A 16816-nucleotide genomic window follows, 5' to 3' on the forward strand; every position below is an offset into this window, starting at 1 on the left:
TTTCAGTCACATCAATGAACCTTTGGGACGTCAGGATCCAGCTAGATCACTAGTGCAGGCACTTCCACTTCAATCAATCAATGAGGCGGAAAGATTCAGGAATATGGTCCAGCGTACAAGTACTTGGATGGATAAATCTCATACAGTGGCCATAGAGTTTGTAACAAGGATGATGAAGATTATTCATCAAGCTATCCAGGTTCTTGAGATAATCCACAATTTGATGATAACAGTAGCCGCATTTGCCCATACCAAAGATGTTATCATTCCTGTCTTGAAAGTAATTAGACACACATCAAGGAAGGTCTTAGCGCAAGAAAAGATCATGGATGGAGGACCTCACATTTTGCTTCAGTGGTCAACCTTACTCCATATGAAGAGTGTTCTCTTCGAGGACATCAGTACTAAATGTAGCCAAGTTGAGGAGGTGATCAATCCTATCCAGGACAGAGTATTTGAGGTACTTCGTACCATTCTTGGCAGAAGGATCGAGATCGAGACAGATATGGATATGCAGGAATTAGAGGATAGAATCAAGGTCATCTTTTGCAAGGACGCTAATGTTACAGATGAGCAATATGATCAGATGTTTGCCACCATGCTCCTGATTGAAAGAACAAAGGAACTTGAATCTTCATGGGACGCAGCTCTTCTAGATGCATTCGATCAAGTCATCCATTTGGAAGAAAGTATGAAGAATCTTCCCGAGATTCCAATTGCAGAGATCGAAGGAATCGTATCAAGATTCATTGCATATGCTAAAAAAGAGAATTGGAAAGGGATTAAGATTCTAGATGAGAGGTTGTTATAGATGACATGGCATCTTATTTGTCATTGGTTTATGTCTCCTAGGTTTTTGTGCCAAATTTAATATTTGGCTATGCATTTAATATTGTTCAGTAAAAAGGAGGCCATTTGTAACAAACCCTAATTAGGGTTTAGGTGTCATGATCTTGACCGTTGATCTACTTTCAATCTGGACCATTCATTGTAATTGAGGATGCTATTTATACCCTCATTTTTCATTTCATTTGTAACGAGAGTAATAGAGAATAGAGATAGTTGAGAGATTAGAGAGATTAAAATTAGAAGCAATTTTACTTTTGTAGCAAGATTGAGTTTGAGGAGAGGAATTCAAGCAATTGTTGTACATGATGACTTTGAAATCAATGAAATATTGAAGTTATGGTGTTTTGTTGCAACTTTCTTGGTTATCTTCATGGTTGTTAAATTTACTTGAATCATGCTCAATCAAAGTAGTGTGTTAATTTGAAGGACATAGTGTGAGACTTGATCTTTGGTAGGATTCGTAATCCAAACCACTAGCTTCTTGCTGATTGTAGGAACGCCTTGCGTGGTCAACTGGAGATATTTGAATCATTTAACCTTCAAACATTATTGTATCTTGGATATGTACCTTCGTGGTAGTGTCTTTGATCTTTAATGCATTGAAAATCATTTTGTTACCTTAGAAGATCGCATCAATTTCAATTGAGTTGTTATCTTATGGCAAAATTGAAGTTGGTTGAATCTTGCCAAGTCTTGTTCACACGAAGTCATTCTTAGGGTTAGACTAGATTAAAATTCTTTCAAAACCCTATCCCTTTTGTTATTTTTTGAAAAGCTTCTTAGTTTAGTAAGATTTCGGAATTTCGGAGTGTAAGATCCCCTTGAGGACACAGCAAATCACATCATACCAACTGGTGCTTATCCACACGTAGAGACCCTACTAACCAGAACATTGGAGTCATCCTAACTGATCCTTCATGCGAATCTTCAGCAGTTAGAGACTTTATTCAAGAGAGGATAAGATGCCTTTAGGTATTTTATTCTGTGTATGATGGTGTACAAAATACACGTCAACAAGGCCACTCCATCCAAGTGCAAGGTAGCAAACTTGATGGCATCCTCCTCCGGCATCGGTCTCAAGGACAAGTAATTGTCCAACTTCTGTACCCATGCTCTGGCAGTACTCTTAGCGCTTCCATCAAAGTGTGCTAAGGTCACTCTTCCAAGAGCTTGCTGGAAATCTCTTGGGGCAACAGACTTGTAGTCATTCCTCCTTCCTCTTTTCATTTTCTGATTCATGAATTGATCCAAAGTTAGGATATCTCGGATCTCACCGGGAAGGGAAGCATACTCCATGTAGCTATTTCTTATCTCATCAGCTGTGGGTATCTATGTTTCAGCTTGTTGTACTTCTTTTGGCAAAAAGACAGGTTGTAAAAGCCTTGGGGCTGAACCTCCATTGTTACTCCCGTTGTTACTCCCATTTCTATTGCCTACAGGAGTGTTAGAAGTGCTGGCTTCCGGTCCATTGTTGGGCTGATTAGGGACCCCAACAACGTTCTGGTTGAGCTTTGCCAGTAGTAAAGACATCATGTCAATCATGGCATTGAATTGCCTCTCTGCCTTTTGTCGGGTGCCTCATTTGTTTCTGTAGTCTTATCTGCCATTGAATCCACTGAATCTGAGGTATCTAGATCCTTCCCTCTGTTTCTCAGTACTTCTGAAAATGTGTCCTCTTCAAGCACTATAGGAATCTGAAACTGCTGTCTCTTCTGCTCTCTGTTGTAGTGTCTAACGTCTCTGTCACTCATGGAGACTTCTGAACCCACTGACTCTCACAGGCTGGCAGGAAAACCAGCTCTAATACCACTGTAATATCCCACTAATTTTTTTTTTGTTTTTAGGCCAATAACAAATCATCCACAACGATTAACCCGTTAAGGTTAGAGGAATAAACCAAACAACTGAAAGGGAACCTTTCCACCTTTTGTTCACCGAGAGCCCAGACTGGGAGGCTGAGAGCATACGATGTTCCGAGGATCATCAGCAACAATAATCAAATTGAAAATTACAATGCATGGGCGGCAAGCTAGCCCCTTCTGCTTATCCAGTAGGATAGAAACTAAATTCTTGGCGGTAAACCGACCAAGGGAAAATTACAAGAAATTGAAGTTCAATCACTCTACCGCGTATTTCAGCAGGAGGACATTACATTAAACAATCACTCTACCGCATATTTCAGCGGGAGGACCATAGCATTGAACTTATCACTCGACCACTTATTCAGCGGGAGGACTGAAAATTACAATTTGTTGCATATCAGGCGGCAAGCCAGCCTCCTCCACTTATTCAGTGGGATGAGAATTAAAAAGATAGAACTGGTTAGTAGTACTACTACCTAACCTTACAATAATAGAGATGACAGAAGGAGAGCAATGCAGATTTCTACAATAAAGATATAAATTTCTATTACAACCAATCTGCAGGCTGAAAGTACAGACCAGCAGCCTAGAGAAATGCCAAAATACTCATAACTCCCTCATTTTACATTCAAATCAGCTCAAACTAGTCCCAAACCCAACGTACATCATATGCAATGGCAACCGATCAAAACAACACCCCAAACAAACCCTTATTTAATATGCACGCATCCCAATGCAAGGCAGAAAACCCACGCCTAGCCTAGGAATTTCGATTTTTGCATAATAAATTCAAAACTTAAACAAACATGCTATAAACTTACAAAGTTTATCGCCAATGCTGGGAAGGAAAATAGGACTGATACCCATAACTGTCAGTCACTCCAGCAGAGAGGTGTGAGCAAAAATGTGCTTCAGCCACAGGTGAAACCAGCAAGTTTCCAGAATCACTTCAACACCAAAATGTCTATGGTAAACTCTGAGAATGTAGAAGAATACAATGCACAGCTAGGTACTGTATTTCAAGTATGAAACCGGGTAGCACTAGGGAGACGCACTCCGAAGCCTCAAGTTCTGTTGCCAAACCGGCAGCATAACCTTACAAATTTTCAAGATATCCCAAATGAGAGCCCAAGGCTCTTATTTATAACTTCTCACCATTCAAATTCAAATGCAAATTCCACTTCCCATTTGCATCGCATTTCATCTTCATGTGGACCCAGTGTAGTGCCCAATGCAAGAGTCAAACCTCACGCCCAAGACTTGGACCCACGTTAACCACTTTTGGCGAAATTAGAGATAAGTTATAAAAAATATAACATCTTCCTCAATATTTCGATATCTCTCTAAAAAATAAAAATTTGCCAAGAACTTAGGAAAAATAGGCATTAATCCCAATTTATAATAAATCAGTCGTCAATAATCAAATTAATTAAATATTAACCTTAGGATAAGGAATTAATATTCAATTATTTCGCATATGGCTCTGGTACTGATTATTAACACTGCTAGGATGAAACTGAGTTGGGACAACCACCAAACTACTGTAGAATCAAAACCCTGTCTACTGCCAGAAATAGAATTGTGCCAAACTGCCACTTATTAAAAATAGTAAGTCAAGAATTAATGCTCAGAAAAGCATGATCATCGCGTCCAGAGGCAAAACATGGAGAACTCAGTAGGACAGTAACACCAGAATGGTCATTCCCTGACTTACTAAAAATAGTAAGTCCTTGTTTCATCAATGCCAGACCCTCATTCTTCATTTCACCTAGCCTACGGGTCTCAGGAATAGGCTAATGGAGCACTGAAAGAGCATCAATGAGAAGGGGACATTACATACCATCTTATGTGCCACCAGGGGAAGCAAAAATGAGGACCTCGATCTTGGATAAATGCTATTCCAAGATCAATATTTTGATGGAGAAGATGAAGGCATGTTGGGTGGCATCGGGGTGCAACATAGTTATGGATGGGTGGATGAACATTAGCCATTGTCCACTCATCAACGTCATAGTCACATGTGCAGAGGGCCCATACTTCCTTAGAGCAGTTGATTGTATAGGGCATCGTAAAGATGCTGATTTCCAGTTTCAAGTCCTCAGGGAGGCTATTGAGGAGGTTGGGCCACAAAATGTGGTCCAAGTAGTGACAAATGCAGCCTATGTGTGTAGAGCAGCAGGGAGACTCGTTGAGGCAGCCTATAGACACATTTGGTGGACCCCATGTTGTGTGCATGCCATGAAAAATGCACTCAAGGACATGGGGAAGATTGACTGGGTTAGAGGAGTGGTCACCGATGCGCGAGATGTGTAGATGTTTATCTGCAACCACCACACTTCACATGCACTCGTCAAGACCTTCGCGAAGAAGGAGTTCTTGAAACCAGTTGAGACTAGATATGCATCCTATTTCATTCTCTTAGAGAAAATGATTGAGTTGCAAGAGGCATTGCAACTCATGGTTATGACTAATGCGTGGAATAGGTGGGCTAAGACCAAGACAAAGCAGGGGAGAAGGGTGAAGGAGATAGTGAAGAGTGATGTGTTTTGGACTGATGCGAAATACATTGTCTCCATCATTTCTCCAGTATTCCAAGTGATCAGATATGGGGATAGGGATGCACCTAACCTTGGAGAGGTGTATGAGTGCATTGACTCTATGCTTGACTAGATGAGGGCTGCTGTGAGAGTGAAGGACCCCTCTCTAGCATTCTACAATGAGCAAATCCGGCCTATCATTTAGTGTAGATGGGACAAGTTGAACACTCCTTTGCATATGGCTGCCTTTGCCTTGAATCCTAAGTGGTACAAGGCTAGACCGGGTAGAGTGACACCGATTCAGGATGATGAGGTGAAGGCGGGTTTCTTTAGGTGCATAGAGAAGATGTTTGATTCCAAAGATGCCGGCACAATGCGCACTGAGTGGGGAAGATTTGCCACTCTTAGAGGTTATTCAGATGCGGCAAAGATGGATATAGACACTATGGCACAGGAGGACCCACTTTTGTGGTGGAATTGTCATGGCCCGAAATCTTTGACCACCACTCTAGCCATCCGTCTGCTATCCCAGGTTTCCAGTTCTTCAGCTGCTGAGAGGAACTGGTCTACATATAGATTCATCCACTCTCTTAAGAGGAACAAACTTACCTCTGAGAAAGCAGAGAAGCTTGTGGCTGTACACAGTGCTTTGCGTCTCATGGACCGCAAGACACTTGTGTACAAGGAGAGTCCAGCGACACGATGGGATGTAGAGCCAGAGGAGCCTTCACAGATTGTTGAGGATGATCCTACCCCTTCAGATGCAAGGCTAGTTGGTGTGAGTTTGAGGGACCTTGATCTTCAGGAGTCCAACAGTTCCAGTGAGGAGGAGTTCGCAGATGATTAGAGGCCTCCATTAGCTACATTTTGAGTTTTGTGACTTTTGTCATTTTGTCTTTGACTCTAGTCTCTTTTGTAATGCTATTGCTACACGTATTTGTATTTGGCTACTCATTGTAACGATGAATCATGTAATCATCTTTATTATTATAGACTTTGCAATGGCATCAGATATTCATATTTTCGTTTTCCTTTTTCGATATAATAGAAATCTCCAATTTGACAATTTCATTAGTCAAATTAATTACTAATCTAAGTAATCTTGGTATTTCCTATAGTTTCATTTGAAATCTAATTCTTATACTGTTATACTGTCATACATCTTTTCAAAACTAGTTTTTCAAGTACTATATGTATATGTATAACTATATGAGCACCACCACCCCGCCAACCCCCTGCCGCCGTCCCCCTGCCGTCCCCAAACTTAGGCCCTTGGTCCCCCCGTCCCGGAAACGCGTCCCCGCGTCCCCCTGTCCCCAACGCCCGTGGAACACTGGTAAATCTTTAAATTAAAAAATTTCTATAATTCATGGTTTTTCAATTTTTAGAATTTTAGTGCCAAGTCCATCCATGGTACATATGGTTTTAACATACATGTTCCAATTTGTGTACCACTGAAAATTGCAAATTAATATGTTAACATACCTTTACATTTATTTGTCTTGTACTTAATGCAGCTCATTAATATTATTCCAATCTGATTTTCTTGAATAATTATTTATTCAGATTAGCATAAATAATAAATATTTATAAGAGGGTAATCTATTTCCTCCTACATGATCTTATTAAACAACAACATTGATAGTTCTTGTTTCGAGAGAGATCTTTCTCTTCATTCTAGATAAGATTGAAATTTGAAACAAAAATCGGAACTTGAAGTTATGAAATATTTCCTCTTTTGAATAATATTTGAAAACTACCCTCACAAAAGCATAATGAAATTACAGAAGGAAAAAAAAAGAAAATACCCAAGTTGCCCATGCCAGGCCTGTGAATATACCCTGCATATTTGCACCAAATTGTTAGATGGAGATCAATTATCTCGTTTTGAATGGTACTTGAAAAAATTATAGCCATTTTCATTGATAAAATATTAAAAAGAAATAGTAAGCATACATAGGCAATAGATGCACCCAACGCCATGCATAAGACATTATGCTCTCCCAAGAAATGATTAAATATTGGCAAGAAAAGAAGCTGGAAAGGTACACACGCAACTTTTAGAAAGAATTAGTGAAAAAATTAATAACAATCCAATGATATGACTAAAAATTTAAACTAAGGTAAGAAAAATATGAAGTTCAAATCACAATCTCCAGCATACGTAAAAAGGAAAGTAAAGCTACGAAATTTTGTAACACTTTTCTTTTTTTAAATCTTTCAATATTATCTTCCCAAGACTTAGATAAAGATAATATATATTACAAGAAAAAATTCTTATATGGAAGTATATAAATCTCAACATGATGAATGACAAAAATAAGAATTCCATGACTTCAGTCAGTTTGCCTTTGGAAGGGCCATATTGCAAATAAATGAGAAATATTTGTGTTGACCAAACAAATGTAATGCAAAAATAATGAGGAATGCCATGTAGTTGTATTCACTAGAAATGATGCTAAATCTAATAAAAGAGGGACCAATTTAACATACAATAATTTCACCTTTGATCAATGTAAAGTCAATAAAAATGTTTTAAAGGGTTGGCAAAAATAGAAGATCGTGAAGAAATAATACAGAAAATCCTATGCAAAGAGAAGCAATACTACAATGATCTTACATGTAGTAAAAAGAAATGGTAACACCCTCACTATATAAATAAGAGAGTTTATTCGAGAAAACCCTTTCAAGAAAAAAATCTTGCAAAGAAAAGCTCCTTGTATTCACTCAATATTTAACAATGAAATAAGGTATTTCTCACTTATGCTTAACCCTAATCCATGCAGAATATTTATAGGTACATCATTATAGGAAACTACCAATTAGTATTAAAATACAGTAGGTATAAAAACAAGAGCCAAAAATTCCACCTATATCAGCCCTACTAATTATGATCAGGTGTATAGTCTCTAAGAATTGTAGATCATGAAAAAAGATAGAGAAAGTATAGGCAATAAATCTTATAAATTCATCTTGATGAAGACTTAAGCCCTTCATTTAATTTAAATAAGCAATTAAGGTTCAAGTATATCCATGAACCAAATTATAAATGAAATCATAGAGCTATCTAGAAACAATATAGACATGCTGACTTTCCTCTTTGGGCAAGATTGTTGGTTGAAAATTTTCTACACTTGGGGAAATATACAAAATTGTGGTTTCAACCACAGCACACGAGTAAAAACTCTCCTAATTAAGGGAAGGCTCCCCTTATCTAACAACAACTTTGAAAATAAAATAGGATGGGACAGCAATATCAAGCTCAAAGACTTGATTATGTGAAGTCCTATCTACCCTGTGCTATACTAAATTTTACAACAAATAAAAGACAACAGCTCAAAGACTGGAATAATCTATTCTTTCAACACAAAGACAAGAACTAATTCAAGCTCAAAGACTTGCTACTATTTCTTATCAAACATTAATTTTTCCTCAAAAATAGACGCAAGCTCAAAGACTTGCTACTCCTTCTAGAGATTTTCCTATTTTAATTAATCTTCTCTACTTGCAGCTCAAAGACTTCAAATCAGATTAGACTAAGCTCCTTTAGACACACTTTGCAGAGAAGAAATAAAAAGATTCAAACTCAAACATGTAGCTCAAAGACTCAAAACTTGAGTAATCCTTCTTTATTATTCTTCAAAACTTTCAATTCACATACATAAGCTCAAAGACTTCTTGCTGTAAATTTGGCAGAGTTTTTGCTTGCTTTCCAAAAGATAAAGATTACAATAGACCCCTCAAGTATTTATAGAAGAGGAGCCTTGAGAAAAAGGTGGGAGGATCCTAACTAACTTGAGAGATTCTCTCAACCACCAAGACTCATTCAATAACTAACTGAGACTTCAATAACTAACTAAGACTTATTCCAACTTGTTGTGCGTTGCACACGCTCCCTGTCGCCGACAGAGTCCCCCTTCCTTTTTTGGGTCTTTCCGTCTTCGCCCTGCTGAGTTCCACGCAGAGCATCTCGCGTCCTTTCGAGCGAGCCTACGATCAGTCCGTGAGATGATAATGTTGAGCGAAGGAGCCAGTGATCTGTATGGTCAGTCGAGCTCTCAGGCACGAATTCCAAGAGATTGTTCAAGCTTGTAAAATTGCCTTAAATAGGCGTGGGATGTTAGAGACTGGCGAAGTTCGCCAGGTAAAGGACAACGCGCGTGAAGGTCACATAAGGACCCAAAGTCGCCAGTTTTCGCGTAAGAACAATGAGAGAGGTTACATGATGTTTGTTTTTACAAATCCACGAGATTCGAATGAATGGCAATTCTTTCCAGCTGAAAGGCAAAAGAAAGGCGAAATCTTTAAAGTGCCTCAAGGTGCCAAAGTTGCCAAAATGCCCAAAAGGGGCGAAATTTCGGACCTTCAAGCTAAAATGCCAGAAAATGTGAAAAGTTGACAACATGGCCAAAAGGGCCGAAATTCCGACCTTAAGGCCGAAATGTCAAAAAAAAAAAAAAAAAAGAAAGTTGGCAAAACTCACAAAAGGTCCGAAATATTGGAAAAGTTGACAAATGTTGACAAAAGGGCCAAAAGGGCCGAAATTCGGACCCTTTAAGCGAAATGCCAAAAAGAAGGAAGTTTGCAAAACTGTCAAAAGGTTCGAAAGTTTTGAAAGGTTGACAAAATTGCAAAAAGGTCCGAAAAAGTGAAAATTGACAAAATGGCCAAAAGGGCCGAATTTCGGACCTTTGGGCCAAAATGTAAGAAATCCGAAGTTCGCAAAAAAGGCTAAAAGTATCGAAGTTCGCACTTTCTAATAAAAGTGCGAAAGGGGTAGAATTGGCAAAGGCCACCAAAGGTCCGAGGTTTTCAAACAAAGTAAAATCGCCGAAGTTGGCATAGCCCCTAAATCCGCCGAAGTTTGCAAAACACTTATTATCGCCGAAATCCGCATTCTAGGGGATAGGAGCGAAAAGTTTGAAGTTTGACAAACCATGCCCAAGCGCCGAACTTCGCGTGACCAAGGGTAAATGCAAAGTGTTTGAAAGTTGAAAATAGCCCCAATCCGCCGAAGTTTAACGAAACGCCTATGGATGCCAAAAATCACAATTTAGGGTAAATACGAAAGAAGGTTTAAAGTGTTAAATGGTTTTCAAAACTCTCCGATTCACCGATGTTTGCCATCCGCAGCCCCTTTTCAGAATCACGTTTCAACTAGGTTACCCGGGTTAAAATTGCAAAATGCCCAGGGTTGGAAATCGCTAAAGCAAATCGCCCATATCGCCAAGGTAATTAAAATCGCTGAGTCTCAAATCCAAATTCAAAATAAAAGATTGCAAATTCTTTTCAAACCATGGCCGCGAAAATTTGAATTAGAAAGTTGACCGTTGAAATTCAAAATTTGCAGAACTCTCCCATCCGTTCTTGCAAGGCAAATCGTGCAATTTCTCGCCATTCATTTTTCACCAGGTAAGTACGCTTTACCTCTCTCGATCGTCTGAAGTATTTGTAAATTGGATAGATGTGTGTGCGGAAAGCTGATTAAAATGCTTAAATCTTGAGAATCGCATCTTTCCGTTTATAAGGCGTCATGCAAAGCAATCGAAATCAGAATTTACTCCTAAGATTTAACCAGAAATTGCATTTTCAAACTTAGGAAAATTTCTCAAGCTTTGTCCATTTAAAAAAAAATTGATCCTGAAAATGCCTAAGTATAAATCCGTAGTCAAAGGCTTCATAACTATTCAGGTTTAAATCAATCAAGCTTTTAGCTAACATTATCACGCTATTTCCAATTCAATTTTTGAAATAATCCTTGAATGCTGGCATATTCTCTGTCTAGCCCGCTTTACTTCCCTTTTATCGCCTCGTAATCCACGTCCGGCTGTGCAGGATAAATGCCTAAATCAACGGTAGAATCATCAAGGACGCCTGCTACAGCCGAGACATCGCGAGCATCCAAATCAGATATCCCCTGTCGAGTCGAAAGGATGAAGTACCAGTATCAAAGAGGGGGATTGAGGGAATCAAAATTTCAGAGTGTCTAGGATAATGTCGGTGATACTGACCTAGCCCATATCGATATCCAAGATTTTAGAAGCCGAGTCTTTTCCCCTAATGCCTATGGCAAGCCTAGGCAGATGATGGAAAGTGGCATCGCCCAAGCAACAGGATTTCCCCCAGCAGTGCAAAACTATGAGTTAGTGGTAGAGGCCGCCCGACATTACCAACCAGGTTCCAGATTGGTGCTCCTCGAGGACATGGCCCTCGCTAACTTCACTCCTGAGGCCATTGGCGACGCATTCGACATTCCCTTCCCAAACAATCCCACAACAACGACTATTGATGAAGCGCAGGGGGCGTATGATATGAATCTTGCCAAATGCAGAACACTGATCAATGAAGAGTGGTACAAGGAGAGGAGGCCTCCAAGCGTCAGAATTGGGAAAAAGACCCCAAGAAGTGACTTTCACAATGAGCATGGGGACATGGTCACATTGCTCAGCAGGGTTATGGGACTCCCCAAATCCAACTACTTTGAAGAGTGGATGTTTTATTTCACAGAGCAAGTCTTTACTGGGAAGTCCAAGTTTGACTGGGCCCAGATCATAAGCGACAACATCCACACTCAGCTAATTGAACTCGAGACAAAGAAGTACTTCACTATGACCTATTATTTGGTCTATATGTTCGCCAGGAACCAGCCACTGTCAGGTTTAATAATGAAAGGTGAAATTGGGAATGGACCTGATCAAGTAAAGGTATATGATTGTTACCCACAGCTTCACTATCAGGATATAGCTCAGAGAGAAAAGAACAGCCCGGCTTATGCAGTTGGCCAGTATGAGCGCGTCAATGACACTTTCACAATGCGCTTGGTCAGGCTTATGCAAGGAGGATTACACATAAGGCTCTCGGAGCAAGCTACTATTCTAGTACAGAGATACGGAGCTTGGCTCATCCAGTTCCCAAGGTTCTCCTATATCTGGATAGCTGGCTTTGATGGTGCCCCTCTCCGGCTTCCACGGTACCCAACCGACAAGATAGTTCTTATGGAGGTCGCAAGGCAGTCACGTCCAGCCGGCATCTTACTCAGAGACAGCAAGCAGGCTGGATTCGTGTTCCCCATGATTATAGGCAACCAGGATGTCCATCTAAAGATCCCCACCCAAGCAGAGGAATCCTTCGCAGAGTTGGCCTCCTATGGCCTATAGGAGCATTTTCCAAGGAAATGCTTTGATCATGACAATCTGACAAAGAGAGCCTATGGCGGGCAGTATAAAGCAAAGGAGTCAATTGAAGATTATTGGAAAAACTGCTCTGATGACTATGAGGTCCAAAGGCATGAATATTCGAGGCTGAGTGTGCAACAAATGCGACTCTATGAATATCGTCGGGTCCCAGATCAACTCATAGATTCAGGAAATTGCTTGCAGGTCCGGGAATTTGAGGCAGTAAGGCATCTTCTGCCCCAGCAAGATATATAGACCAATGGTTGCATCAGCTGATTGAGTGACTAATTCATGAAGGAGTCCAGTTCACTTACCACTTAATGGGTAGCCTTGATTCTCAATCCTCCGAAGATGAGGGAACTTCTAGTGCACCTAGGGAAGAAATTGAAAAGCCTGAGAAAAGGAAGAAGGCTAAAGCCAACAGAGGAACTTGGACATCCAAGAGAACAAGAAGGGAGAATATTTCAATTAGGAGGCCAGAGGTCACTTCATCGTCAAAGGACCCCAGTTCGTCCGACGATGTAGTAGAATTGGATTATATACCTGCTCCTCCTTCCCAAAGTGACATCGATGCATTTGGAGCTGATGATCCTCTCGCACTCGACATGCTAGACACTGAGCTAAGAGTCATTGAATCAGCCGAGCCGGGTAACCAAATTGAGGAAGGAGAGATTCCATCCATTCAGGAGATCAAAGTACATGAACCCACCCAACAGAGTCGCCATGAACTACTGCCCCATAACACTGCCAAAGATGACTCTACCGTTGAAGGAAAGCAAAAGACAGAGGAGACCCACGAGATCGAAAAAACTGAAGAGCTACCATCACACGAAGGCACCAGACAATTGTTCAGTGAAGTAGGAGAAAACTCGGCTACAAATTTGTGATGAGACGGCTGAAAACATCAAAGAACAGAGTGAAAATTTAACCATAGCATCAGCCCAGATTGTACCTCAGAAATGGTTGATTGCCCGAGCCTAGCCCAAGGCCGCCACAAAGCCACCCATTGATTTGGAGGACATCTTCTCACGTATAGATCAAGCTAAAACCAAGGGGAAGAAAAAGCCCAAGGCATATTCGAGAATAACCAAAGATGAGCAAAGGAACCGTACTCTTCACATCGCCACCCCGCCTGTAGACAAGCTAGTAGATCAGATCACACTGGCAGATTATAGCATCACAACCGTCCCCATCGGACGAGCCACTAAGGAACAGGAAAAGGAGGAATTCAAGGATTCAGTACAAAACATGCTCAGGCAACTTGAAGAGATAACAGCTGAAAAGGACATGTATCGAGCTCGTGTTGAGTAGACCGAGGGATACATCGATCAACTCCTGAGACCATTGCACAATGCTTCCGAATCCCACATTCCCCCGATGGCCTTGGCACAGAGGACCACAACAGAATTTGAAGGAGTACGGGATACTGCGAGGGCCGTCAAAGAATGGATACAAGGCATCAAAGGGAGGGGAGAACGAATCCTTGAAGAAGTAAAAGAGATGGCTCACCATCGAGAGGCCACCCTGGTCCAGCTATTAGAGGTAAAGAGGGAATCCCTCAGAATGCATGAAGTGGCTGCCACTACTCTTCCCCTCATGAGAGCTCTCTTCTGGACCCATGCACAGATTCCTACATTATCCGTCATCCTAGATCCTTATAACATTAGCACTCTTAAGGAATGGTACTGGACTATCACCATGAAGAATGACACAACAGAAATCATTGATAAAGAACACGATGCATGCGAGACAATTCTGAACACCATGCAAGAACTCGGCAAAATAATCCTCCGATCAATGGTCTCGGGATGGCAAAATGCCATGTCCGATGAAGTGATACAGCCGGACTGGGAGGAAAGACTAGGGACAGATAGGATCACCTATTCCGCTAAGGACCTAAGTTTTTCTGGTCAATTCCAGTCAAACATGTTGTGCTTCGAGCGTAATCGTTCCAACTGGAAGGATGGTTTGAAGCACGTAGACCAATACCTTGAAGGCATGCAGTATAAAATTCGCCATCCTCCTATGCCTCCATTCAATTTGCTATTCCAATTGTGCCTCAGGTTCCGGGAATATGTTCGTGAGGAACGTATAGCAGGTCGGGACTTTTGGCGAGAATTCCTGGAAAAGGGGTGTGAAGCTGAAAAAGAAAAAGTGCTCTCCTAAAGTGTTTTTTTTTTCCTTTTTGATTTTGAAAAGTGCACTTTTTGGCCAAAGGGTCATGTTTGACTTCCAAGTCAACTAAATGTAAAACTTTATGTGTATGCACCTTTTTGGATTATTTTTCGATAAGTTCTAATTACCTTTTGGGGTAGTTATTACTTCCTTTGGGGTAGTTGCTGATATTTGCCTCCCATTTATGCGTATGGGCAGCCATGTTTTATGGATGAATCTGGGCCTTTAGTTTAAATTAGATCTTGGCCATTCATCCAATTTTTGAAGCCTATTTAAGGGACTGGTTTTCCCTCATTTTGTAAGAAGTTTTTGGATTGTTGCTGAAGCTCTGGCGAAATTCACAAGATTTAATGCAAAGTTAAGACTGTTTCAAGTTTCCCTATGAGTGCATGGTCTCCTTCTTCATTAATTTAGAATTTTCAGTTATGTTTCTTTCCTTTATATAGCATTTTCTAGGTAAACATCCGATAGAATCCTCGCTGTTCATACCATTAGGGAATGGCTGATTGTCTTTCCTTCTGTATGGTTAATCTGAACCTTTCATATGCTTAGTTCGGTTATTGAATGCTCACTGAATGAATGTCAAAGTTCTAATGTTGTATTTAATAACATGAAAATTCAATTTTCCCTTGAAGATCGCACTAGATTGATGCAAGTATTGTGCTTAAATGGCTGGTAATGCTTAGTTTAGTTATTTAGAGGTGTCTGTCTGTTTACTGAATCTGCTATCTTAGTTAAAATTTATATTTTCTGTAGCTCTCTCTCTCTCTATCCCTCCTTTTCCCCCTTTTTTTTACCAAGAGAATCAACCCAACTTAAACCATTTGATAAGCAAGACCATTAAAGTTTCGGGGAACTCATCCAGCAATTGCCTATTTCACCGTAAGTCCCCCTTGTGTTTCCAGCAAAAAACACATCAAACCACTGAGCAATCCCACAGTCAAGACCTGACAAACGAAACCTTGAGGTTATCCCCTTTGATCAAACGTAGAAAATAGCACTAGGGATTTCCTTATCTCAAGAGAGGATAGGATACTCAACAGCTTTATTCTATTCTGCGTTGGTCGTATGGAGTTTGCAGCAATGCGACTTTAGACACGTCAACAGAATTGGCGCTAGAAGGAGGGCCTTAATAATGCAGTATGGTATTGCTGCATGAATTCTCGCTCAACCTTCCCCTTGAACAGCCTGGTCAAGGACTGAACCAATCATATATTGCAGGCCAGTTACGAGCACTTGCTTGGAAATCACAAGCAAATCACCCTCATTTCAGACAAGTAAGTCGCACTATTAATTAGGAAGAAGAAGGGGGTCTGCAAATAGAAATTGTGATCAAGGAAGATTTAGACAGACAAAGGATCATTGCCCTTCACAAGCAAGTTCTTAAAGAGGTCCAACAGTTTTCCCTCCAGTCTGCAAACATGGTAAGTGATGGGCCTGCCCATTAATCCTCCTCGGCCAGGAAGAGACCCCGGACCAGTGATACAGCCAGATTTAGATTTCAGCGATGAACAAGAAAACCTCATCACTGAGCTGTACAGTTTGGCCTGGTCCGTGAAAAGAAATTACCCAGACTGGTTTCAGATGCGCTTGATCCTTGAGGAAGAACAGGAGATTGCTGATTGTATCGATGCACAGAATCAGAGAGATCAAGAGGAGGCTAATTTAACTCCTGCACCTGCTCCTGCACTATATCAGCAGATTTGATATTGGAAATAACTCACGCTGGAACGAATTGGATCTTTCTCTCAGGAGAGATTCGAAAGAGTCCTAAAATCTAGCCCGGAGCAGGAAAGATTTGTTGGATTTCACTTTTACAAGCGCAAAAGTTATCGCCGGGCTGCAAATCCCAGTGAGCCCAGTTCTTCGAACCAGCAGTTTGCTGTCCCAGCAAGTACAGTTTTTACAGCTCCAGCGGTTATAACTCCAGTTCCTATTGTAACTCAAGTAAATCAGCCACAGATGGCACACAATCCACCTGCTCCAAAAGGTGCTACTTGGTTGGTAGACAATCCGTCACCCATCATTTTCCCAGCTTACCATGATATGCCTAAGAGCCCGGACAGGTTCTGTTCTATTTTTCATGCAAATGATCCAAACAGAACAACAGAAGAACATATTAAAATATTTGAAGATGCGTTACGCAATAGACAGATTGAGTATGCAGACATTGCATGTAAACTTTTCCCTTATTCATTGGGGGAAGACACATTTTACT

General features: G+C 40.7%; 1 protein-coding gene across 2 annotated transcripts in view; it reads right to left on the minus strand.

Annotated features, from left to right (window-relative positions):
* Positions 1-16816, minus strand: part of LOC131075102 (uncharacterized) — a 318013-nt gene that overhangs the window by 127443 nt on the left and 173754 nt on the right. The window contains exons 8-9 of one of the 2 annotated variants that reach the window (XM_058011929.2): positions 7205-7285; positions 7057-7089 (exon numbers count right to left, since the gene is read on the minus strand). In XM_058011929.2, the coding sequence (XP_057867912.2) occupies positions 7057-7089; positions 7205-7285 (114 nt within the window). The remainder of the gene's footprint in view (positions 1-7056; positions 7090-7204; positions 7286-16816) is intronic. The other variant, XM_058011935.2, reaches the window with a different exon arrangement.

Source organism: Cryptomeria japonica, chromosome 11 (assembly GCF_030272615.1).
Source record: "Cryptomeria japonica chromosome 11, Sugi_1.0, whole genome shotgun sequence".
Classification (NCBI taxonomy): domain Eukaryota; kingdom Viridiplantae; phylum Streptophyta; class Pinopsida; order Cupressales; family Cupressaceae; genus Cryptomeria; species Cryptomeria japonica.